Below are 26,809 nucleotides of genomic sequence, written 5' to 3' on the forward strand. Positions count from 1 at the left end.
CAGTCCGGTTTCCTTTTAAAATTTGGCTTTCATCTTCTGAAGTAATTGAGTTTTGAGATTTATTTTAAATTGCTTCATTTCCAAACTTGTTTTGGTCACTACATTCAGGAGCAATCAAACCACCTGCTAATCCATAAATAACATTTCAATGCTGCTTTAAGAAAGGCAGCCCAGCAGAAAACTGATATTGTCAGCATCAACCAGAACAACTCCCATTTTAGACAGAAATTGATTCCTCACGGAAGTTATTGGAAATATTTGTAGTTCTAAAAAGGAAAGCACACACGTGCAACATTTGGACAATTCATTCTCAAATGAAGACGTTGCTGTCTCCCCCATCTCCCAGACTCCTGGGAGGAAGAATTTAGTAGGGGTGAAGCAACTACTTCATGATCCTCCTCATAATGTGTCTATTGGGTAAACTAGCACGTTCTGGAAGGTCACGTGGTAAAGTGTGAAAACCAAGGGGCATGGAGAGGTGGGTCCACACACATCATAGGCTGGCTGTGTGATCTCAGAATGCTACATAACCCTCCTGAACACCTGTCCTTTTCTTACCTGTCCAAGGATATAAAGGAGACAGATGTTTTGGAACACGTACTTAACAGAAGAAAGAACAGAACATGTACCAGCCATCCTAACGCTCAGTACTCAAAAGCACTTCAATGGTTAAAAAAAAAGCGATGAACAAAAAGAATGAGTCCATTCAACAGTATTACAAATGCAACCTGTGGTGGAAAGACACGGATTTAAAAGACCCAGGAGCCTTTGCTACACCACTCTCTCTGCTCAGCAAATTCATTGGCAGAGAGGGCAGTGCAAACAGGTAGAGACAGAGGAACCTGGATGTGGGGAGGGAGTAAGCAACACAAGACCCGGACCTCTGAGGGCACAAGCAGGAGCCTAAGGCTGTCTGGTGAATATTTCAAGTTCAATAGCACGGAAGGGTTATTCCTGAAAACAACAATATTTCAGGGGCACTGTAAAAAGTCAGAGTTTCTCAGCCTCCAGTCATTTCCTTCCCGCTTTTGATTTTTTTAAATTAATATTTTTGCCTTCTCTATGTGTGGCATTTTCTTTACAATGCTTAAAGTTAAATTATATCTAAAAAGCCAGCTTTGCTAGCACAACTGAGACTGTTACTATTATATACATGTTTACTCGCCAATTTAAACTCATTTCCCAGTTTGGAATGCTAAAGGGGTGACCAAGATAGAGATAAGCGACTTCGACGTTAGTAGCAACAGATTCTACTAAAGTTATTTGGGACAGACACTTCCTACAGCTTGCAGAGGGGGCGGGGAAGGGGGTCTAATCTCTTAATACGAAAAAATGGAAAGGCGGTCACTAAGCGGCTAAGGAAACGATGTTGCCAGGCCCGCACACGTCCAACCGGGCTCTTCCGGAGATCTGGCGGGGAGCCGCACCCTCACGTGAGACGGCACGCCCAGCCAACCGGTGCCACCCACACCTAGGCAGGGCGTCTCGGGGACGACCTCGCGGCTGCAAGCTGCAGCCAACCCCACGTGCAAGTTAGGGAACTGAGCCCAGGCAAAGCTAGCGCGCGAAAAAGCGCACCAGCCTGCCCGCTCGTCCCCGGCGGCCGTCGCCCCACGGTGGCGGATTCAGGACGTTCCCAAACACCCGCGCCCACGTTCCGGGATCACCGCGTCCCTTCCCGGGCGTGGCTCAAAACACCGCGGGGGCCGCCGGGAGCGGACGCGGGCGCCTCCGCCAGCCGCGAGCGTGCGCAGTGCGCCTTGGGTGCCGAGGGCGGTACCCGTGGCGGACGTCGCTACGCAGGCGTCGGATCCCCGTCGGGGAGGAGGTCGAAGACTCCATCCGCCATGTTGGATGCCGCAGATTCGCCATAACCTCTCCGGCTCTTTCCCTAAAAAAATTAAAAAATAAAGAGCGAAGTTTCCTCAGGGTGTCCGGCCTTCTCGCTTGTCCCGGGAGGGAGCCGGGGAGAGCCCGAGGCTTTTTTTCCCTCCGCCGTGGGGGCGTTGCCATGGAGACGCCGGCGGCAGGTGAGCCGGGATGGGGGTTGGAGCGCGACGGGGTGGGGGTGGGGCGCGGCGCGGCGCGGGAAACCACTCGTGGTGTGCTGTGGGGAGGCCGCGCGCAGGCTCGGGGCGGCGGAGGGATCCGCGGACGGGCGGAGCGCGGACGTCGCAGTGCTCTGCGGCCCACGTTCAGTCGCTGGCTTTATCCTGCCGCAGAGGAAAGAAAAAGAGGGAACTAGTGGAGGGCAAGTGAGGGGAGTGCAGGGAGAGCGCGTGCGGGCCGTCTCCAGGGCAGTGGGGCGGTGCTAAGGCGCTCGCCCAAGCGGCAGACGCCTAGTTGGAGCGGTGTTCGAATCCCGTTGCCTCCAGCTGTTTGGCTGCGTGAGCTTCGTAGATTCCTTCTTATCGACTCTGTGTTCTTAGCCGGGACGTTTTGAAGGGCAGCCTTCTCAAAGGAAGTTTCCTAGTGACCTTTGAAGCAGTAAATGAAGGAGATTGGCGTTACCATGGATGATCCTGCCCCACGCAAGAATAATTTACCTTCTGTCTTTGGTCCAGCTCTGCAGTACATTGCCCCCATGCTCTTAAATGAAGTGGCTCCCCGTCAACACCCTCCATGAAGTCAGTCCTCTGGCATTCTAGCCAGAAGCAGCTTTTTTGGGTGGACTGATTGGAAGGGTGGACTTCTCACTTAACCCCTAATCTTGAGCTTCGGGGTCCCTGGCGTGTGATTGACACCAATTTCGACTCTTGGACTCTGACTTCCAGGGGTCGCTGCTAAGTTCTCCTGGTTGCTCTTAATTGCTGGTCATTTCTGAAGAACAGAAAAGTTGAGGGAGGTCAGATTCTTAGCAGCTGAGGCTTAAAGATATCAGACATCTTCAGCTTGGGATAGAATGTAAATTGTATGCTTTCTTGGCCTTTGCCACCGTCCCCTGGAACTCTGACAGGCTTTTAGTGGGGGCCATAGTATATTGAAGAACAGAGTGTAGGAGCTGTCTGGTTACTCCTGCCTGTCAGGTTTGCTGCTGGAGCCCGTGTCCCTAAGAAACAAAAACCAAGTCCCCTGTGCTTACCCTCCCCTACTGCCTGTTTCCTGTCTTATCTTCAGAATCGGTCACTTTGTCTGTGGAAGCATCTAGAATAGTGTCTGTTGGTGCTGCAGAGTGGACACAGGTCAAAGAGACACAAAACAAGCCCTGAGCATGTGTTATAAGACCAAGGACGGACATAGTTTGAACAAACTGTACTTCTGTCAACTCGTGGGCAGCTCTTTTCTGGGAAAGTTCCCGTTTGGTGTCCCTTAGCTTAGGAGAGGCCGAGCCCTAGATGAGGGGATGGAAGGCAACTTTGGGTGGCAAACAGTGCAGTGGTCATTGGCCCAGTTAGAGCTGCTTTCTATCTTGGTCTCCTTTTCATGGCCTCTCATTTGTTTCTACTGGTGCAAAGGTTTCTGTTTCCTCCTCACACCTTGTAATTGACATAGCTGTCCCTAAGTAGAATTTAGTGGCTGCTCTGGCCAGGCCCCATCAGAATCTGGTATCTTAAACAGGTTCTCCTAATTGCGTTTCCTCTTCATGGGTGTTTTATGTGTGCTGCCTCTGAAAACCTCTGTATCATGATGGGCCAGTTTAATTGAGGAGGATTTAGCCTAGAGTAATGTTTGCCCCTTGTCACCTGTTTATGCTGTTCAGCTTTCCGTGTGTAACTTTCCAAGGGCAGGTATTTCTTCCAGGGGCTGTCACCTGTAAGTACAGTGCTTGTAAGAGCTCAGGCCTTGCTGAGGAGATCTGCTCCTTAGCTTACCGAGGGTGGAGGTCCCAGCCATTGAATTGTACTTGTGCAGGGCCACATGTTGTGCCTCTACTTTGTGCATGTTGGTGGCACTCCAGATGGCATTCATTAACAACACACTGTCACCATCCACGTGTTTTGGGAAGTGTTTGTGAATGGAAAGGTGGGGTAAATTTTGATTATGATTTTCTTTTGAGACAGAAGGCATGCACTACCACGCCAAGCACTATTATGAATTTTTTTTCTAAAAAATAAAAAAAGCATTTTTTTGGGGGGGGGGATTTTCAAGACAGGGTTTCTCCGTAGCTTTTTGGTTCCTGTCCTGGAACTAGCTCTTGTAGACCAGGCTGGCCTTGAACTCACAGAGATCCGCTGGCCTCTGCTGGGATTAAAGGCGTGTGCCACCACCGCCCAGCGAAAAAAGCAATTTTTGAGTGAAGAAAAGTGAACATACTAGTAATCTATCGTAGATTCGAAGTTGGCTTTTTAAAAAAAGAACATAAGATATAAAGACTAATTAATTTGCTTATGAAAAGATAATGTTTGGCATATTAATGTACAACAGGGCCTTAAAGTTGAGTAGCGGACTTGTCTTTGTTCATTTTAAAATCTTAAAAAAATCTAAGTTGACAATTACAGCTGTGCATACTTAGTCCAGTCTGTCACCTCAAATGTCGATCATTTCTCGAGATGAGAACATTTAAAATGTATTCTTTTAGTGATTTTGAAGTGAAAAACACATTGCTTCTGCTAGTTCCTGTGATAAGTAGCAAATCACACAGCGAAAGCATATTTACTCCTGCTAATAGAGGCTTTGCACCCTTGGCTCATGCCCCGCCTCCCATATGCCTGCAGCTTCTGGAAACCACACTCTGTTCACTATACATCCGTGAGGTCCTTGTTTCAGTCCCACGTTTCCTCTCCTTTTGAAGGCAGAGTCACGTCATTGTATGTGCTCATTACACCTTGTCTTCATTCACGTGCTGACGGACGCCTCAGTGGACTTGACTTGGGCTGTCTTTACTAGTTGTTCAACGAACGTGACATGCAGATGAATCCTTGCCCATTGGTCTAGAGTATTCTCATTCCTTTAGCTCTGTGAAGACAACTGGCATTACAACACTCTGGCCTTTGTGTTCCAACCTGTCTGGACAGAGGCTAAATGAGTAGGTGGGGACTTGACTTCAGAGGATGGTGGACAGAGCTGCCGGCCCTCTGGGTAGGAAGGTAGCATTGCCCCACAGTGAGGGGAAGGACCTGGAGCCAAGGAGCATAGGGAGCTTGTGGTGTCTGCAACCACGTGGGCCCCATTTTCTTGAGGTCTCCAGCTGGTCAGATTGTTGGTGTCCATATTGCTTCACTGCTGCCAATGGGCCTTGATGAGCTGCCACCATTTCTCATGGCTGTCTTTTCTCTTTAGCAGCGGATCCCTAGCCCTCAGATGTTTTCTCAGCTGTGGCCGGGCTCCTCCCTCTTGAGGGTGTCACATAGACCTAGCAGTGAAAAAGCACTTCCTTTAGGGAAAGGTGTAAGGAGCCTTGATGGATGTGATTCCTGAATATTGACAATGTCAGTAGGCTCCATGGAGGGATTCTGGGAGGGCTTCTTGAAGCATGGGTACTGGAGTTGGTTCTTGCAGAGGGAATAGGTAGGTACCCACCAGAAAGGGAAGGATGGGTGCCAAGACAGGTGTGACACAGAAGCCAAAGCTCTCATCTTTAAAGGAATAAGAGATAGTTATTCTGGAGTTATTTTGAATGACCCTGGCCCGGGAGTACAGAATTTGGTAGCTCCAAATTCCATGTTCCAATGCGGAAGGAGTTTCATGAAGTTTTTATAGTTTTGCAGAACAGAGAACGTCATATATCAAAGTAAGTTTAGACTACGTGGTGCGTACATCAGAGAGGCGGGTTATCAAGAAGAGAGAGTCTTTTCTATAGGCTCAAAAGCTATCTGTTGACATTCTGAGCTTTTGGATTGCCTGCTAAGTCAATAGATTCTAAAAGGTCACAGATACTAGTTCTGACAGAGGTGTGTGTGTGTGTGTGTGTGTGTGTGTGTGTGTGTGTGTGTGTGTAGGGGGTCAAGGAAGGCGGGGCCAGAACTTAGCCCAAGGTAAGGTAATTAGTTTCTGGACCTGCAACATTCCAATCTGGCAGTGCTGAAATTCTAATCAGCCAGTCTCTTCTTTCATTTATAGCCAGTACAAGTTCTTTTGAGAAGTTTTGTTCACATCACAGCAGATGTGTTCTGTGCATTGGGATTGGAACAGGGGCATTTAGGACTGAAGACCTGTGATACAGAGATTGAGGAGTGGGTACTGTTGGGAGTTTGGCATGAAAACCTTGAGAACCAGGAGAACAATGTCTGCTGACCTGCCGACCTGGAAAGGGCTCTTTGGTGCCTTGCAGGAGGCATTTTGTGGTTGTGATTTAATACACAGAAGCACGCGGCTCTTTTGTATAGTCAGTACTCAGGTATACCTCAGCCCTATGATACATAAGCTTTTTAAAAGTTACCCCAGACAAGTTCTCTTTTGCCCCTTCACACCCAGTCTTTATCCTTCAACCCCCAAATCCCCCAACTTTGTCTTCATAAATTACATTTGTCTTTTTTTTTTTTTTGGTTTTTTTGAGACAGGGTTTCTCTGTGGCTTTGGAGCCTGTCCTGGAACTAGCTCTGTAGACCAGGCTGGTCTCGAACTCACAGAGATCCGCCTGCCTCTGCCTCCCGAGTGCTGGGATTAAAGGCGTGCGCCACCATCGCCTGGCTACATTTGTCTTTTGTAGGATGTCACATAATTCTTTTCTCTCTCTCTCTCTCTCTCTCTCTCTCTCTCTCTCTAAAAAACAGCATAAAGTTTCAGAAATCTAGTTTTTTTGTTATTATTTATTATTTATTTATTTTTATTGCTTCATGGTATTCTAGTGTCTGGAAACCACCACGGTTTGCTTGTATGTTTCTCTCTTAATAAATACCTGGGCTGTTCTCATGTTTCCACGTTTGAGTTCTTTTGTCTGCTTGTTTTCGTTTTTTGAAAAAGGTCTCACTGTGTAGGTTTGCTGGCCTGGAACCCACTATGTAGACCAGGCTAGCCTTGAACTCATAGGAATCCTTCTGCTTCTGCCCTCTCAGTGCTGGGGTTAAAGCATGCTGCCAAGTGCATGTTTCCAGGTTTTAATCACTATGAACAAAGCTGTATTGAGTATTCATACACTCTGGGCTAGAATGCCATGTTAAATGATTTTTGACCTGTGGCTTCTTGTAGTAATATGGAGCGGCGGCGGGGCTGCGTCCACAAACACCCCAGCCGCCTGCCCTGCCCGGCTAGCTTTACCCGAAATAATTACACAGACACTGTATTCATTTAAACACTGCTCTGGCCCATTTCTACCTAGCCTCTTCTAGGCTAACTCTCGCTCCTGGACTAGCCCATTTCTTATCATCTGTGTAGCACCGGTCTTACCGGGAAGATTCTAGCCTAAGTCCATCCTGGGTCAGAGCTTCATAGCGTGCGTCTTCCCTGGAGCAGGTAGAATGGCGTCTCTCTGAAGGCGTCTGCTCTGGAGAGGAGAGCTGTCGAGTCTGACCTCACTTCCTCTTCCTCCTGGCATTCTGTTCTGTCTACTCCTCCCACCTATCTTCTAACCAATGAAATGGGCCGAGGCAGTTCCTTTATTGCTTAGCCAATGAAATCAACAGATTGATATATGACACTCCCACATCACTTCCCCTTTTTCTGTTTAAACAAAAAAAGGAAGGCTTTAACTTTAACATAGCAAAATTACATATAACAAAACAGTTATCAAGTAAAAGTTACATCAGAAACATTTATACATATAACAGAATTGACCGTAAATCTCTATCAATAAAGCAAAATCTATACTAATGCAAATTATTCATGTCTATATCATTTCCCCCTTTAAATGTAAAAGAACATTTATAAACCATATTTGGGAACATGGGCGCAGTTTTTTCTCTCCAAACTGCTTCCTGCTGAATGGGGGCGTCGTTAATTAGGTCTTTCATGGTATAACCTGTGTGCTAGTTTCATCTCAGTTGGCAGTTGAGCAAAGCAATTTTCTGAAGATGTTCACAGCAACCCTTCAGGAGGACGTGGTCCATCATACCAAATCGGGATAGAAGAAATCCAAAGGGTCTGGTCCTCTGTGAAAACAAAAGAAGACTCTCTCCAAAGCATCATATCCTTAGACCCAAATTCTGAAGTCATACCCTCATGATATCCGTTCTGGTTCCACTTGGCAGCCCATATAATGAAATGTCTCTCTGTACTTAGCTCCTTCACAGTCAAAAATTTTAAAGAAAACACAATGTACATAATCCAGACTCTTTGTGAATTTTTCATTTTTACGCGGCTTATTTTTCTTTATTTCTTTTCATCTCTTAACTATCTGTACTCTGTCTCTTTAAAGACTTTACCTTTTTTTTTAAACCATTAACTTTATTTTCTATATTCTTTTTCTTCTCTCTCCCAAGCCTACGTACATTCATCCAACAGTGTGACTCGTTTAGCGGTCTGAATCTGTCCTATTGTGAATCTGCAATTTTTTACTATCCAGGAGCACTTTTGATTTGTGCCTTTAAATCACTAGGCGCTTAAGAATCTAAGCTGTGACATTCCTAGGTTAACTTTTTGCTTTTTGAGCGTATATCTTTGACCTGGAATAACCCTGTAGACCAGGCTGTCTTTGAACTCTCAGAGATCCGCCTGTCTCTGCCTCCCAGGCATTGGGATTAAAGGTGTTTGTTACTACACCTTGAACTCACAGAGATCTGTTTGTCTCTGCCTTCTAGGCACTGGGATTAAAGGCGTGTGCTACCACACCTTGAAGTCACAGAGGTTTATTTTAAGAATTTTAACTTTTAGTCTGCATATATTTTTAACACACTTTAAACCATTCAGAAATTTTCTCTGTCTTTGAATCTCTCTTTACTGTATATCTCTCTTTTTCTGACCACAAGAGCCTTTAATTTGCCAAGCAATATCAGTCAGACTAAAGGCGTGGCTTTGCCAGCTAGATCCAGTCCATTCCTTAGCTTTCCAGCCTCATGGCGGATATACAGGCTGCAGCCATGTTTATAGCCACACCTGGCATTTCAAGGTCCCTGCCAGCCAGAGAGCTACAACAGACAACACTCAAGTCCTCTCTCGGTAGCCGGCCCTCCTGCCTCAAACAGTCAGTTTGCCCTGGCAGGATGGCCCAGAAAGCCGGCATTTTTAAAACAACACAGGTTTGTTCCTGCTGCTGAGTCAGGAAATTTTCAAAATGGAGGACGTACCATTTTGTGCTAGCTCGGGGACCGCCAGGTAGGAGCGGCACTCAGCACTTTAATTCTGAGACTGAGCGTGCAGCACAGAAATTCTTTTCATCCAAGTAACATCCAAATCTGACACGCAGAGCACTGCGCAGTCTGAAAACACGTCTCTGTATGGCGGCAGGAATCCGCCATGCTCTTCCGCCTGCCTAAGCCTGATTCTGCCTTCTTCCCAGGAGCAGGCGGGGAGCTTTGAGTCATCGCACGGTCTCAGAGCACTCTCCTTCCGATCCCAAGCGGGAACACAAACATAAAGCCAGAGTTTGCACTGGCGGCACAGCCCCAGGAAGCCGCGCTTTAAAATAACGCAGCTTTTTTTCTGCTGCTCTTGCTGAATCAGGAAATCTCTCTACAGCACACCACCAACAAACAGCAAAAATCTGTGTTAAATGCTCTCTCCCTTATTTTTAAGCCTTCTCAGGTTTTGTAAGTGGGTTTAGTTAGCCCCACGTTGGGCGCCATCTGTAGTAATATGGAGCGGCGGTGGGGCTGCGTCCACAAACACCCCAGCCGCCTGCCCTGCCCGGCTAGCTTTACCCGAAATAATTACACAGACACTGTATTCATTTAAACACTGCTCTGGCCCATTTCTACCTAGCCTCTTCTAGGCTAACTCTCGCTCCTGGACTAGCCCATTTCTTATCATCTGTGTAGCACCGGTCTTACCGGGAAGATTCTAGCCTAAGTCCATCCTGGGTCAGAGCTTCATAGCGTGTGTCTTCCCTGGAGCAGGTAGCATGGCGTCTCTCTGAAGGCGTCTGCTCTGGAGAGGAGAGCTGTCGAGTCTGACCTCACTTCCTCTTCCTCCTGGCATTCTGTTCTGTCTACTCCTCCCACCTATCTTCTAACCAATGAAATGGGCCGAGGCAGTTCCTTTATTGCTTAGCCAATGAAATCAACAGATTGATATATGACACTCCCACATCAGCTTCTTGTTAGGAGCTTTCAGGGGCTCTTGGTCTCGGGTCCTGACCTGGAGTGAGCCTGCTGAAGGTGAGCAGGGGAGAGATCCTGCTGAGCATCATCAACACATTTTAGTGACCTGGCTGCTGCTGCTCCTGTGACTAGTTAACTGACAGAAGCAGCCCAGGGAAGGATTTATTTTAGGGCTTAGTTTCTTGCAGAGAGGCATGGCAGCTGGGCTTCCGTCCATGGTTAAGGAGCTTGCTTGTTACTAGTTATAACTCAGTGGATCAGGAAGCAAACACACGTTGGCCAAACAGCGCCTCCATTATCAACCATGAGCCCTAGCTGTGTGGTCTTCTGTCATTTAGTCCCTGTGTCCAGATGTTCCACAACTTCTTTGAACAGTGCCACCAGCTGGGGACCAACTGTTCAAACACACGAGCCTATGGGGACATTGCATATTAAAGTCCTGTCACGGTCTCGTGTGAAAATGGTCCGGGCAAAGCACTGGGCCATGTGGTAGAAAAGTTCCGTGGGGGAAAAAGTCAGGCACTCAGTGCATTCCCTTTATTCTCTGCTATCATCTGTCTTTTGCTTCCCTTCCTTTCCTCTCCCCATCTTGGAGATTTTGACAGTATCCTTGGAAATCTGATGTGTAATTGAAATTGTAAATCACTGTGCATGGTACAGCAGCCTTTATTAAATCATGCAGTCATGGCAAGTAAAATGGACCTGGTAATAATCACCATTCCGTAGACCTGCTTAGCCAGGTGTTTCACATCTTTTCACGAAAGCTCAGAACAGTGGGTTTATTGTCTCTGCTCTGCAATTGGGAATCACCAGGCTCTTTCCGGGGAGAGCTTCAGAACAGGGTGCCCAGCAGGATGAGATCCATGTCGGCTCCCTAACCCCCTGAAGAGGCTCATCCTAGATATTCTCCTGAAATCTTGTCAAGTTCCAGAATCGGCGCCTGGGCCAGTTGTCTTGGCTTCAGTTCTCTTTAGACCTAGTGACCTGGAGAAGCTTGAGCTGGGAGGGATGATTGCATGAAGGTTGCCCAGTCTGCTAAAGGCTTTCCATAGAGCCTGCCAAATTGTCACGCCAATATCCTGCTGCATGAGCTCCTTCCGCTCCTTCAGCCAATAGTCTTTAAGATACCAGCCCACTTGGGCGTGGTCTCTTTTGCTTTACAAAACAGCTATAGCCCTGTGCGCTCTCTTGCAGGACAGTGTCTGTAAGTTTTCCCCTTAAATAAATAACCCTTTTATTAATCATAATTTCAAACTGGTGTGGGATTGTTTTGTGACTTACATCTACAGTATCCAGTGACGGCTTCTAGTGCACTGGAGGCCTGAACTTCTGAGTAACCCATAGTTTTGCCTCCATAGTACTCTATGGAGATGATTATCCCTGTTATGTGTCTTCTCTCTCTGTCTCTCTGTCTCTGTCTCTGTCTCTGTATCTCTCTCTCTCTCTCTCTCTCTCTCTCTGTGTGTGTGTGTGTGTGTGTGTATGTATGTATGTGGTCAAGGGGCCTGTGTTCAAGGAGCTCACAACATACAGAATATAGACAAACATTTTTAAAATGGGCAGAAGATTATGAAGACATATCTGTCTTTTGGTATCCATGAACAAGATTGATTCCCAGACCGACCCTCAGTGATATCAAAATCTGTGCACGCTCAAGTACCAGATATAAAATGGTGCAGTATTTGCATGTGCTGTAGAAACATTCTTTTGTAAGCTTTATAGCATGTGTAGATTGCTTACAATTAACACAGTGCTAATGCTATTAAGTAGTGAACTGGCTAGTCTCTGTCAATTCGACACAGACTAGAGTCACCTAGGAGGAAGGAACCTTAATTGAGGAACTGCCTCCATCAGATTGGCCTCTCCATGGGTGCATTTCTTGATTAATGATTGATGTGGGAGAACCTAGCCCACTGTGGGCAGTTCAGCCCCTGAGCGGGTGGTCCTGGGTTGTACAACAACAGAAGAGTAAGCCATGGAAACAAGCAGTAAGCAACATTTTTTCCACGATCTTTGCTTCAGTTTTTGCTACAGGTTCCTGCCTTGGCTTCCCCTGATGCTAGATAGACTGTAACTTGTAAGCCAAATAAACCCCTTTCTCCCCCAACTTGCTTTGGCCAGTGTTTTATTACAGTAACATTGAAGCAAACTAGATCAACTATTTGATGTTTTTCTAGGAACTAGTAACAAGGAAAAAAAATTGTGCATGTTTAGTACATATCTACTTTTATCCCTGAAGCTTTTTGATTTCTGATTGGTGAATGATTAGTGGTAGTTGTTAGGATTGGGAGGAGGGAACATGAGGAATTGGTTTGTGATGGGAACAGATGTTCTGTTTGGGAAGATGAAACATTCCTGGAGATGTCTGCACACCAGGATGAATGTACCCAGTGTCCTGACCTGGACACTTAAAAGTGTTTGATGCCAAAGTTTATGCTATGTGTATTTTACCATGCCCATTAAAAAAAAAAAGAATGTGGTTGCTTTGGTATTATTTGCTTGCTGAAGATGGCAGAGCTGGAGAGGTAGGCCTGCTTAAGTTGTTGGGCCCAGAAGATCATGAGTGAATTTGAGATGTCAGACTCTGGTAGGAATTGGCAGAGAGAAGGACTGGGTAGGGTGAGGAAGTGTTCAGTGTTGTCATGACTGGTAGCAGCAGTTTCAATTCCCTGTCCTGTGTTGAAGTTCAGCGAGTAGTGCAGTGGTCCACAGGTGGTTCTCAGGGATGCCGAAGGTGATCAGCCTCCAGGGTGATGTCTGAGCTGAAAAATTGATCTAGAGGGACCTAGCAGGGGAAGGATATGAAGTGGCCTCTGCATGTCCAACTGCTTGGCCAGTGCTTCTCTGGGACAGTCAAGAGTTGAACACTTAGCCTCTATGTGTTGTCTTTGTACATGTGCACTACCTGTCCCTGCCCTGCCTCCAGCTGCCATCCATTGGCAGAGCTACTGGGCAGCCTTTAGTCTGTTAGGATAGACATCTACCAAGGTTCTGTTTATAGTCTTTGCACCCCATCTACCCAGGCAGCTTCTGGCTTTCTCACTAGTTTTGCTTCTTGCTAGGTTGACTACTGAGGGATCGTAGACCTTGGGAGATAACAGTATCTTACAGGCCAGGAGACCTGGCTTTGTCATCCAGCGTCCATGTGTGACAGGGTCCATGTGTGACAGTTCTTGGAACACTTTTGAGCCCCACTTTGCACTGCTGTAAATTTAGAGCTGCATGCACCGTTCTCTGAGAACTCTGGGCTCTGAAGAATGCAATCAGGTGAAGTGGTCCACTGATACCAGTAATTGCTCCTCAGGGAAGTGTTCTCTTGTGGCCTTGGAAGTTCTTGTGCCTAGTCAGCATGTGGCGCTTGATCTGTCCTGGAATCCACTGCTGTGTTTGCTCTATTTTATTCAGCCATGAGAGCCCAGAGTAGCCCATAGGCTGCTCAACTCTCACAGTTGGGCACTAGCTTTCCCTGGTGTTTCTCCTATCCAGCACCTGTGTTCTTCAACAGCAAAGAGGTTATTATTTTTTAAAATTTGGTGTGTCCTTTCACGATAGCCACAAATAGCATAAAATATCTTGGGGTAACTCTGACCAAGGAAGTGAAAGATCTATTTGACAAGAACTTTAAGTCTTTGAAGAAAGAAATTGAAGAGGACACCAGAAAATGGAAGGATCTCCCTTGCTCTTGGATTGGGAGGATCAACATAGTAAAAATGGCAATTCTACCAAAAGCAATCTATAGATTCAATGCAATCCCCATCAAAATCCCATCAAAATTCTTCACAGATCTGGAGAAGACAATAATCAACTTTATATGGAAAAACAAAAAACCCAGGATAAAATTTGGTAGTGTGTGTGTGTGTGTGTGTGTGTGTGTGTGTGTGTGTGCGCACATGCAACCCCTGTTGCTATTGCTTTTCCCACTGTAACTGCAATTCTAATAATAGGATATTGTTTTTGATTTACAGCCCAAAGGACAGAAAGTTTGGGTCACATGCTGCTACCAGTAGCAGTGACCAAAGCAGGATTTGTATATTACTTTTGCTGACCCCAAACCACATCCTGTGATCTATTCAGATTGCAGAAGGAAGACTCCATGTTTCCGGAGCAGCACCAGGGAAATGGAGATAAAGGGGTAGTATCCTCCTTGTGTATGGTGGGAAGGGTGGTGGCATTCGCCACCTTTCTGCTCTGTTCTCTGTGGAAGAGCTTGGCATATGGGTTTAGGGCTACTCCCTCAACACGTCCTTTAAATTTACAAGTACATTTTAGGAAATAGCTTCCCTTCAGACCTGTTGGTTTTCTACTCCATTTTTCTGGGACTTACTGGTTTCTTAGGTGCTGCTAAGGTATCTGCATTATCCTTCCTCCTGCTGCAGGAGGGCTTTCTTCCCAACTCTAGGGACAGCCCTGCCACTTGCCACCCCCACAATCTACAGGAGCAGGGACTGCTGGAAGAGTATTTCCTTCACTTCCCTGGAGAAACCCAGGAGTCTTAGCAGCCACTGAGAAAAACCAACTGAGGACTTTTTCAGATGTCAGAGACCATGCCACCAGGGACTGGCTGCAGGAAGAAGCAGGTGTCCTCGGTGTCTAGCTTGTCAGTGGGAGGCTTGCAGACATGCTGAAAGCAGACACACTCTGAGAAACATGGTGCGTTATCCCATTGTGGCCCACCTTAAGGACTGCCAGCAGTGAGAAGGCCTCCTTTACTTTCTAGCCTTGGGGCAGCTTCTATAAGGATGCCTTGGGCTGTGTCAAGTCTATTTTTTTCAACCAGCAGTACCTCCCTGGGCTTTCCACCCAGATTTGTCCCCTGACACCAGAGGGGTGAGTTTGTAGCCTTTTTGCCTATGATGTTTGCTGTAGGAAGCTATTGTTGGCAAGAGCTTCCTTTCCTTAGGCAACTTCCTTCTTACATGGTTTTTAATACTAAAGAGAGTTTCCTGAGAACTAACTTTCAAACTATTTGAAGCCTGAGATATAGAACACAGAAACATTTGAACAAATTTCAGAACAGGAATATCTAGTGGTAGACGTTCACTATAACCTGTTTGATGCTGCCTGATGCTTTTGTTCTTTCCTGATATGGTGTGAGAATTCAAGTGTCTGAGGATTGCTGGAGCTATGAGAACTTGTAAAAGATAATCTGGGGGCCTGAGGGAGGCTGGAAAGAGTAATGGAAGTGGAGAGGACAGGGGAGACTGTTCTGTATTGACCTCTTGAGATGCTCAGAGGGAAACATTGGGCCTGCGAATATATTCCATCTTAGTCTTTTATTTTTGCATAAAATTCTCTTGCAGAGAAGTTGAGAGCATTGAAACCCATCCCCCTTTCCCCATGTACCCTCTATTCCAAGCCTGGACAGTGTTAGCATTTTACTACATTGCTTTTGTCTATTCCACCTGCCTCTGTGTCTCTGCACTGTTTGAGATAAAGCTCTGGACAGAATGCCCCTTTACCACCTTCTAACTCTTGTCAGTGTTTAATTTTTCAATAAAGAGGAGCATTAATGACATTGTTGTAGCCACAGCATGAGAATCACATCAGTGCCGCTAGCCACGATTCCCATTTCACAAACTGTCTCCATAACGTTGTGTATAACCAAGGAATACTGTGTATATACAGCATTCCAGCATCATGTTTCTTTGCTCTCCAGGCTGTTGTAGGAGGCCACTTATATGTTCCTGGCCGCTTAGACCCGAAATAATCACACAGAAACTGTATTAATTAAATCACTGTTGACCTATTACCTTATGCATATTTCTAGCTCACTCTTATCTCTTAACCTAGTTCTATTATTTTATATTTTACCATGAGACTAGCAGCCTACTGGTAAGATTCCAGCTGGCAGCTTGCGTCTTTCTCCTTTGGTGGCTCTGTGGCATCTCCTTGACGCCACCTACTCTATATATATCTCTTCCAGCCTGGCTATATTCTGTTAAACCATTGGCCAAAAGCAGCTTCTTTATTCATTAACAAATAAAAGCAACACATATGCAAAAGGACTTCCTACACCAATTTCCCTTTTCTGTCTAAATAAAAAGGAAAGTTTTAACTTTAACATAGTAAAATTACATATAACAAAACAGGTATCAAGCAAGAATTATAGTTACAATATTTATATCTACTTTATCTTTTGTGATAACTAAGGAAAAATATAACTATAACTATCTATTCTTCTACTCCACCAAAGACTCCAGAAAGATATAACGTTACCAAAGTAAACAGGAAGTGCATTGTAAGCAACTTCCAAAACTCTAGAAATGACAGAGACATGTTACTGCCTGTACAGTCACCCAAAGTTCTTTTGTAACATTGCGGGCACCCATCTTCAGCCTGCTGGCCTGTAGTATCCAGCAGACTTTTCCATGAAGCAGGGGAAATACCAAAGTCAGTTTCACCTAAATTGTCAGTTAGTCAGTCACTTTCTTCTGTAACCTGTAGAATGTCTGGCAGACTCTTTCATGAATCAGGAACCCTGAAGAACTGTCTCACTGTTAGGCAAGTTCAGCAGTCATTTCTTTGTGGGTCCTGCTTGTCCAATTCATCAATCATTCTAGGGAAGAGCAGTTTCTTGCCCAAATGGCTACAAACTTCATAAGGAACCTCTTCGATGCCCATCATCCTCTTGAAGTGGATTGGTGCTGCCAGGAGCACATGTGTCTCATTTTCATGAAAAGTCCTAACTTCTTAAAAAAATTTTAAATGCCTTATTCTGAAGGTCTCTGAACAATTTGAAGAATACCTAACTGAAATATATCTCTTTATATCTAGAAAACCTAACTTGACTATTATAGATGACTATCTACTAACCTGTATTTCTTAATTATACATTACATTTTTAAATGAGCTGCACAAATACAATACCTTAATCAAGAGCAGATATGTGTATGTGTGTGTATATCAAATGCAAATCTCTATAGCATATCCCCCTTTAAATGTAAACAAACATTTATAAACAATATTTTGGAATATGGGCATAGCTCTCTTCAAACTGCTTCCTGCTTTATGTTGGGCAAAGTAACTTTTTAGGGGGTGTTCACAGCGACCTTTCAGGGGGTGTTGGCCCATCAAACCAAATTAGTCTGGAATTAATCCACAGGTTCTCATCTTCTGTGGAAACAAAAGTAGAACCTCTTTTGCAAAGCAACAAATCCTTAGACCCAAATTTTGGAATCAAGATATCTTTAAAATATATAGCTTGGTTAGGTTAGCAGCCCATACTATGAAATGTCTCTCTGTACTTAGCTCCTTCACAGTTAAAAAATTCAAAGAAAACACAATAATATACATAATTCAGACTTTCTGTATATTTTCAATCTATATGTTGCTTATTATTTTATTACTCCTTTTAATTTATAACTGTCTGTACTCTGATCTTTAAAGACTTTGTTTTATTTTTTTAAAAGCCATTTAATCTTCTTTTTATAACTTTCTATATTGTTTCTCTTCTCTCTCCCAAGCCTACCTACATTCGTCTAACACGGCGACCCATTTTGCATGGCTAGGGCCAATAAGCAAGGCCCTGCCTGTTGGCTCTGCCCAGTCCAGCATGGAGGAAGAATGTTTAATGCCTCTGAGACTCCCCGGTGGGAGCCTTCCTCAACATTTCTACTCTGGGAAGCACCATGCAGCATATAAACCCTTTTCATCTGAATGAAAGCTAAATCTGCCATGCAGTAGACTGCATGGCCTGGAAATATCTCTGTGTGTGGCAGCCCTGCCACACTTTTCTGCCTGTGCACTTCTAGCAGACCTGATTCCGCCACCTGCCTAGGCGGGGAGTGCTGAGTCGTGGGCATGGTCTCAGCTACTTTCCTACTGACCCCGAGTAGGCACATAAGTATCCAGACCTGAAGTGGGTGATGGGCATCAGCCCCAAATGTTTCAGACCACATTGGCACACCAATTTGTTGTATGAGGCCTCTTGTTCATTTCCTGGCTGCCCAGACCCAAAATAATCACACAAAACCCACATTATTTGCAATACTGTTTGGCCAATAGCTTAAGCATACTTCTGGCTAACTCATATCTTAAACTAACCCATCTCTATTCAGCTGTGTATTGCCATGAGGCTGTGGCTCCCTAGGTTAATGTTACATCCGGTTTCTGTCTCTGGTGGGGCTACATGGCTTCTGCTGACTCAGTCTTCTTTCTCCCAGCATTCAGTTTAGTTTCCCCCTCCTACCTCTATTTTGCCCTGCACAGGCCTAAGACACTTTCTTTATTAACCAATAGTATTCACAGCATACAGGGGGAAATACCACATTGCCTGGCAGGAGCTGTTTCTCCACCTCTGTTTTATGGCATTGGTATTTGAGGCACATGGCCATTTGTTTTGCAGGCTTAGCCTTCCTTTACTCTGCACAATGCTTCCTTATGATCAAATCCTGGCTGTGCACTTTTCACAATCACCACAGGAATAATGTGGCGTTCTCAGCACTGCTTGCTGTGGTCCCATGATCTTCAGTCATCTACTGTAGTAATATGGGCGGCGGCGGGGCTGCGTCCACAAACACCCCAGCCGCCTGCCCGGCTAGCTTATGCCCCGAAATAATTACACAGACACTGTATTCATTTAAACACCGCTTGGCTCATTTCTACCTAGCCTCTTCTAGGCTAACTCTCGCACCTGGACTAGCCCATTTCTTATCATCTGTATAGCACCGGTCTTACCGGGAAGATTCTAGCCTAAGTCCATCCTGGGTCGGAGCTTCATCGCGTGTGTCTGCCCGGGAGTGGGGCATGGCGTCTCTCTCTGAGGTGTCTGCTCCCGAGAGGAGAGCTGTCGAGTCTGACCTCACTTCCTGTTCCTCCCAGCGTTTTGTTCTGTTTACTCCTCCCACCTATCTCCTAACCAATGAGAGCCAAGCAGTTTCTTTTAATTTAACCAATGACCTTCCTCCATCAATCTACTTGCCACTGATGCTGCGTGCTTGAGGGGGACAAGTTCATTGTCTTGAGGCTACTGATTTTCCCTTTGTCATTAAGTACCCCAGGGCAAATATGTTGAGCTTTTGTTTACCATGCTACACCTCACTCCTCAAACCTTTCTCTACCCACATTTCCATTGATTGTTGCCGATCTCAGTCATTACAGTGTTTGCTCAATGGTTTCTTCTGCTCTTACAGAGTTGCATGCCCCCCCCCCCCACCATAGTATGAACTACACCAGAATATAAACACTGAATTTAGGGCTAACAATTGGTGTTTGCATGTAGGCTTGTGTTATTGAGGGATCACCATAGTAGTGAGCATTCACTCTCCATGGCCAAGAAAGTCTTCCTTTCACTGAATTATGTTACTGGAGATTCATTGACTCTTAATTTAGACAGTGATTTATAATCCTTTCTCATTGTTTCTTCTGATGCTCATATTACCTGTTTGGACTGTTTGAATCTCCGAAAATCTTGTGCCCTTCTAATATGTTTGCTTTTTCTTGAGCACCTCATTATGGGTTTATTCTGTCTCTTCCTTCTTTCAGGTCTGGGACCCGATGTTTTTCCCAGGAGACCTGGTTTCTTGTAGTGGAGCATGGTATTGGAAGCTGAAGACTGGGGATATCACTATGGGCCTTGGTGTGTCAACCCTCTCTGTATACACAGCTAGGAAATGGGTGTTTCTTTATATGTATAGTATATAGTGCATCTTTGCTCACCCACATTCCATCTATATTTTTATATGCAAGGTTGTTGATTTTATATAGAACTTTACAATTCCAAGTTAATGTTTTCTCCTCCCAATATGGCACATTCATACATCCCTTTCCTGGTAGAAAGAAAATCTTCTCAAGCCCACAGCATGCCTGGTGTCTTGTTCCTTTCTAGAATACACTAAGGACTTTCTGAATCCCAAACCTGTGCCTCTGTGAAGGATGTCTGCTGACAGAGCTCCTTCCTTAATCTGAGGTTTTTCCTCTATAGCTTGAACCCTTGGTGCAGATTCCACTCTCCAAAGTCTCTCGGGATCATCTTGCCTCTCCTGTTCAGTGCAGTTACACACATCCCTGTAAAATGTGAACAGATCACTTATGTCTTCTTGATTTCACTGTAGGGTTCCTATACCTGTTTATTTATTTGTATTGAATACATGATTTTTTGGGACAGTATATCCCTTGTATTTCAGTGAGAGGGCAAATTTTTCTTTTTACTTTTTTCTCTTCTTTTTGAGTTGTAAACATGGAGACCTGCAGAAAACTGGGGATAGGATGTGTCTCTAGGAAAGGCACAGAAGCCCTGGATGGCATTGGAATAGAACTAAGACTTTGAGCTAGGCTGTGCTGCCTAGGTTCTGCTGGCCTTCAGTGAGCATCTCCTATCCAGGCACTTGGCTCCATCTCATATGAATTTCTTAAATCTATCATCTAGACACTGCATATATTCCTATGGGGCCGGCTGTCATTGTTTTCTTCACTACTGGGACTAGGGTCGTCCTCCTGAGCCTCAACTTCTTATCCAGCTCAGGGTCCTGCCTGTTTTGCTTGGAGTTAGGTGTTAGGAGAGCCTTGGTTCCTGGTCTCAGGGTCCTCAGGTGAAGACGGGAAGTATCCTGCCCTCATCACAGAGGAAGTACAGCATTGCTCTGAGCAGAGGGAACGTCTTTGGTAATGCTTAACATTCCCATTTTCAGGACTTAAACTACATTTTAAATTGCATGCTATTGATGTTTTAAGAGCTTATATCAGGGAAAACAGATAAGCCCACCACTAAATCTGTTGTTATAAGTTGTGGTTGTACTACCAAGCCAATAAGTAGGACGTAGGGAACTCTGGAAAGCCAGATGAAAATGTTCACAGAAACCTTTCTGTGAGAACAAGGCTGAGTCTGAGACTTCAAGAACAGGTCTTGAATTCATGAGCAAATTTGATAGACAGGAGCAGGTGTGCTGTGTCTCGCCCTCTGTGGAGGTGCCTGAGTTGGAGTTAGCTGCCCCGGCCAGAGTTCTCATTGCCCACTTGCTTCCTCACAGCCTTGAACTGTGAGAGGGCTGGGCTGCCAGTGTCTCCCTGGGGTAGCGCTCCCAGGAGCCTTTAGGGCGAGGGCCTGACTCTCTGAGGTTCCCACTGGCATAAAAGTGGTGGCAGCTGCCCTGCAGAGTGATGCTGGTATGTGAGGCAGGGCTGTCTGACCCTGCAGACTGTAGTTGAGCACCCCCCCCCCCCCCCCCCAGTTTCAAGAGTCCACAGAGTCCCAGAGAACAGCACTGACAACTGCACTGGCTCATTTGTGGTCCTGGAGGGAGGCCTGCATCTTCCTCATTTCTAATTGTGCCTGGCAGAGGATGTGACACGTCCCGGGCATTCATTAAATACGGAATTATGAAGCCACTGAATGTAAGAGCCACAGAACAGCTATTTAGGGAATACATCTAAACCTTATTTCATATTTTGTCTTCAGGAAGAGGAGCTGGATCATTTGGGTGAGCTGAGGGTAGGTGGGTGGGTGGTGACTTGGAAACTTCTTTCCCTTTTGGTTTTTCTTAAATTTAAAGTTCTCCTCTGGAGTTGCAAAAGACCTTAGTGATGTCTGAATATTAAAGGGCAGTTCTTATTCCTGGAATTAATTTTGAGACCCTGGGCACTTAATAAGTAAGACCAATCTCAGGCTTTTTTACTAAGTAAAGCAGACATTTACAATATGAATTTGAATTAGCATGTTTCCCACATCTGCCTCCAGCTTCTACCCAGGCCGTTATCCTTTTTGATTGTGACCTCTGGAGCCCCGAGCACACAGCCGGCATTTAAGCCTGCGACAGTAATAAACGAACACGTCCCTCTGTCACCTGCCTTTCCCTGCAGACTGACTAACGCTGTGGTAATTTCACAGCCTGTATTTCCAGCTTGCTACCTCTGCATCTCCACTCTCCTAACTCACTGATCTCCAAAGACTTGAGTGGTAGAGGCTCTGTCCCAGCCTCCTGGGGGTCAGGGAGGGGATGTGTCTGCCATGACTCTGACATACAGTGACAGACATTCCTGGTTCTGGAAACAGTGTGAGTGCATATTGGGTTTGTTTCTAGCTCAAGCCAGGATGTAGGTGACAAAGATCCTCGAGTTTGAAGAATTGGTACAAAAGGATGGATTTCCTTATGGGGCTTTTGAAAATGGACTGTAGGGTGGATGCTGTTGTAGGTATACTCAGTTAAATGAAGTTGTTAAAAGTCATCTTGTGTGTGCTTCATTTTATTTTAATGTGGCTTCTAGAAGTTTAAAGTCCCACCTGTGGCGACTCTGTTTCGTTTGGCAGTGCTTGTAGAGACAAAGCACTGGGCCTTCTCTTTGTGCCTGAGCTGGAGTGGGAGTGGTTCCTCACGTGTCTGTGGAGTGCACCTCTGACTCACCCTTGCCAGTGTCCCACAGACAGGACCATCTTCAGAGATGGTTCCTCATACGCTAGAGGAACGAGGGATCTGTGGAGTCCCCCCTGCCTGGCAGGTGGTCACTTACAAGTCTGACTTTCCTCAGTGGATTGTCTAACTAGCAAGCTCCTCCTACTCAGCTTGTCTACAATGCATGCTAGGTTCAGGTTTGTTGATTGGAAATGTTGCCTACATAGAAGTGGGTTGAGTCAGGCCAGATCAGGCCAGAGGTTGGGTCTCTCTCCTAAGAAGCAGTGTGTCTACAGACTGCATACATGTGGAGGGGACAGAGCACTGTCCTGTGATAACCACAGTGTCTGAGCCACTTGGGAACAAACTAATTTACTCTTGAACATCAAGCCAGAAGAGGAAATGGCAGCTAAACAGGACAGTGGGTCTGTATGGCCTGTCTGCCCCTCCTTCAGTGTCCTGCCCTTCCTCTGTGCTTTGTTGGCCTTCTGAAACACTTCTTTCTTGTCCTGCTGGGCTGAGGGTACAAGGGTCCTGCTAAAGGGAGCGGACATCCTGCTGGAGGGTGTGGGGATACTGTTGGAGTGTATAGGGGTCTTGTCATGCTGGAGGGTGCAGGTTCCTGCTGGAGGTGCAGGGTCCTGCTGGAAGGTGCAGGGGTCCTGCTGGAGGGTGCAGGGGGAAGATTATGTGAGCAGAACTTGGACTTATATGGAGAGTCTGATCTCAACTTTCTCAGCTGGACCTCCCCTCACTTACATCCTGGCTTCTGACAGGTTGTCTTAATACCTGTCATCTTTTCTTTCTTCCCTTCATTCCCTGACCTCTTTTCTTCCCTTCTTCCTGTTTCTTCTCATTTCTCTTTGGTTTCACCATGATGCTCTTTTGTTTTAGTAGTTACTGAATTGCCTATGCTCTTTTTTTCCCTAAAGTAAATGTGTATATATATTTATGTATGCACAGATGTGTGTTGTTTGCCCATGTGTCTATGCATGCGCTTTTGCTTGTATGTATGTGTGCAAGGATATACACGTGCACACACATTTATACTTTATATGTATGCATGTCTCAGAGGACTGAGGATGCAGGTGGAGAAGCAGTCAGTAGTATTAGCTAGCCAGACTTTAGGATCTAAAGTGCTGCCTGCTTTCTTCAGCATCAGTACTTTGTTAACCAGTAATGCTCCTATCACCCATATGATGGCTCCCCCATTACCTCCCTGCTATCCTTGCAGGGTCAGCAAAGGCAGTTGTAGATATGGTATCCGAGCTGATTCTGCATGTTCAGAAAGGGGAAAGTGGCTCCAGGTGTGTTGCTGGCTATCACATGTGGTCTTGGTCTGTGATGTCTGATGGAACACTGTTCCCAGTAGCTTGAAAACAGCTGTCGTTTCAGAAGGAAGATGAGCAAAGCCAGAAAACCAAAGCTAGGCACAGTGCTGCCGTCTATGGGCATGGTTCCCTCTCAGATACTGGCAAAATGCAGGTTTGGCTGCTTTTATGTTTAGCATGGAAATAGTGGCAGAGACTTGGTTGCTTCAGGGTCATCAGGTGAGTTAGGGGTAGTGGCAATCTGATGGATTGTGCTATTGGTTTCTGTATTGGGGCCTCATGGTCCCACATTCCCTCTGGTCTGCTGGATTCAGGGGCTATCCCTGTCTCTATCGGTGTTTGTGGTGGTTTCCTGTGGGAAGAGCTCCTCCTCCCAGTATGATTACCCTGTTCAGTGGGAATATACTTAAGGCCCAGGACTCACTCACTTTGAGAGTGCTTAAAAATAACTCGAAAAATTTCGTGTCAAGCTTTAGCATGGAAGAAATGTGTATGCATAAAATTAGAATGCAACTGTTGTCGCAGCCATAATTATAGCTGGGATCAAGCATTCCTCATTTTATTTTGTTAATTCAGATTCAGCAGAGAAACACCTCTGGGATTTCTCCCTGGCATTTAATAAACATGTTAACTTTGTGAGCTATAGAGGTTGGCGTGTGCATTAACGTTTTATGAGATTCTGGAAATTCTACACATTAAAGGTGTGTGTTTCTTGAGACATCCCGATAGAGCTGCCAGGTCTCTTGGGGATTATCTGTGGGTGGGGAAGGTTGCAGTCCGTCTCTCCCCTCCCCTTGCTTTGACTTGGTTTTCACAGGCTTTGGATATGGCTAGCCTAAGACCAGCTTCCACTTCCAAACATTCACAGCCAACAGCTTGAGCTGTTTGTCATTCAGATGAGAAGATGAGACTTGAAGGGATTTAGAGCCTTGTGAGGTGAGAGGCCTAAGTGATGCCCTTTGCTGTGTGGTGTAGGGTAGAGTCTCTAGGCTACAGGCTCTGAGGCAGGAGCATGGTGTTTTCAGCATGCTGCTGTCCTCCACAGCTCTGCACAGAGGAAGAAACAAGTTCACAGAGGCTAGAGCCACCGTGCCCTGGGTCACACAGCTACTTGGATCGAAGCTGGGGCCAGAATATCCATTTGTTCCTCCATCCTTTCCTTTAATATTAGCCGTCTAAATCTTCTTAGACCAAAGCATAACGTGTTGGTAGAATATCTATCATGTAGGTGAGCAGCTGAGTGGATGTCACATGACCTGTAACATCAGGAGATGGAGGCTCCAGCCCCAGTCACACTGGGGAAGCCTGACCTGTTTGACACAGTGCATGCCTCAGCCACTGCCTGTCCTAGTCCGTGTTCTATTGCTGTGAAGAGACACCGTGACCACGGCAGTTCTTATGAAAGGAAGTGTTTGACTGGGGGGCTTTCTTACAGTTTCAGAGGTTTAGTTTATCGTCATGGTGCCATGGAGGCAGACTCTGGAGCAGTAGCTGAGAGCTACATCCGGTTAGGCAGAGAGCCTGGGCCTGGAAAGGGCTTTTGAAACACACTTCCTCCAACAAGACCACACCTGTTAGTCCTTCGAAACCTTCCAAATAGCGCCACTCCTGCTGTGAGCACATTCAAATAGATGAGCCCATGGAGGCTGTTCTTACCAAGCCACCATACTGCCCTTCACATCAGTGCAGACATGCGCCTCTGCCCAGCCTCCTTAGCATCATCGCTGGAGAGTAACTTTTAGGAAGATCAGGAACGGGCCAGGCGGGGCTGGTGATGAGGATAGTCTGTGAGAGTTAGGTCTGGCCCGACTCACCAGTCAGGGTTGGCCAGGTACAGCTGGGCTGCCAGGACAAGTCTCTTCTGACTGTGGAAAAACAGCCTAATCAAATGGCGACTTTAGATGTGTGACCCAGTCATCCCTTACCCGGCCTACTCTTCTCTTTGACAAATGGACACAAAAGCCTTTCTTTGGGGAGGTAAATGTAAAGGTTAATTAAGTAGAGTAAGTCCAGCAAAGTCAGTGGTAGCTTTGTTTTTACTTTGCTGTACTGCCGTAGATGGCCACCAGAGGGTGATGTTAGCACATTTATTCGCTAGAAAGTTCATCTGGAATGGTTGTTCACTGTTGCCTGGGTTTGTTCCCAAGCTGTGCAGTGGACGAGATTAATACATATTTATGGTATGGGTGAATTCACATCAAGCTCTTTCCTGTTTTCTGGCTTATTGCTACTTGAAATAAACTGTAGCAAGTAATAACACAAAAGGAACAAAGTTCCTTTTCTGATCTACTGCCTCTTCCAAGTTATAATTACTCCTTTATTATGATGCTGCTTGAGTTGGGGACACCCAGACTAGCATGAGTATTTCATCAAAGTACACACTGACACCACAGGCCGGCTGATGTGACAGTCAGCTAGGAAGGTCTTGGTGAAGCTTTGGTGTTAGTATTATTTATCTGGATGGGAGCTCTTTGGCAGCTCATTAATGTCTCTCAGCTCTAGGCTTGTCTTTTATAAATGCAGATAATGATGGTGGTGATGATTATGGTGACATTGTGATGATGGTGGTGCTGCTGTTTATGGTCGTGGGGTGATAGTGATGATGGTGGTGCTGCTGTTTATGGTCGTGGGGTGATAGTGATGATGGTGGTGCTGCCAGTGCTGTTTATGGTCGTGGGGTGATAGTGATGATGGTGGTGCTGCCAGTGCTGTTTATGGTCGTGGGGTGATAGTGATGATGGTGGTGCTGCAGTTTATGGTCGTGGGGTGATAGTGATGATGGTGGTGCTGCAGTTTATGGTTGTGGGGTGATGATGGTGCTGCTGCTGCTGCTTCTGCTGTTATGCTCATGGGGGAGACAGTGGTGATGGTATAATGATAATGGTGAGGGTGACTGATGAAGGTAGTGATGATGATGATGGACGTGATGGCGGCTGTTTCCCAGGACAGCAGTGATGATCAAGTGTAGTAACAGGTGTGAAGAAGGTGTGGCTATTATTCACTGCTGAGATTCTTAGACTCCAACTGGGTTGACAGGGATGCCTCTCTGAGCTGTGGAATCTTGATGCGGAATCTTGAA

The 26,809-nt window shown here is 45.8% G+C and overlaps 1 protein-coding gene across 2 annotated transcripts in view; it reads left to right on the forward strand.

Annotated features, from left to right (window-relative positions):
- The first annotated feature begins 1,772 nt into the window (after positions 1 to 1,772).
- Zfat (zinc finger and AT-hook domain containing) overlaps positions 1,773 to 26,809 on the forward strand; it is a 171,155-nt gene continuing 146,118 nt past the window's right edge. For both annotated transcript variants that reach the window (XM_075960878.1, XM_075960877.1), the window contains exon 1: positions 1,773 to 2,030. In XM_075960878.1, coding sequence (XP_075816993.1) covers positions 2,012 to 2,030 — 19 coding nt within the window. In that variant the 5' untranslated portion in view covers positions 1,773 to 2,011. The remainder of the gene's footprint in view (positions 2,031 to 26,809) is intronic.

The sequence above is a fragment of the Microtus pennsylvanicus genome, chromosome 2 (assembly GCF_037038515.1).
Source record: "Microtus pennsylvanicus isolate mMicPen1 chromosome 2, mMicPen1.hap1, whole genome shotgun sequence".
In the NCBI taxonomy this organism is placed as follows: domain Eukaryota; kingdom Metazoa; phylum Chordata; class Mammalia; order Rodentia; family Cricetidae; genus Microtus; species Microtus pennsylvanicus.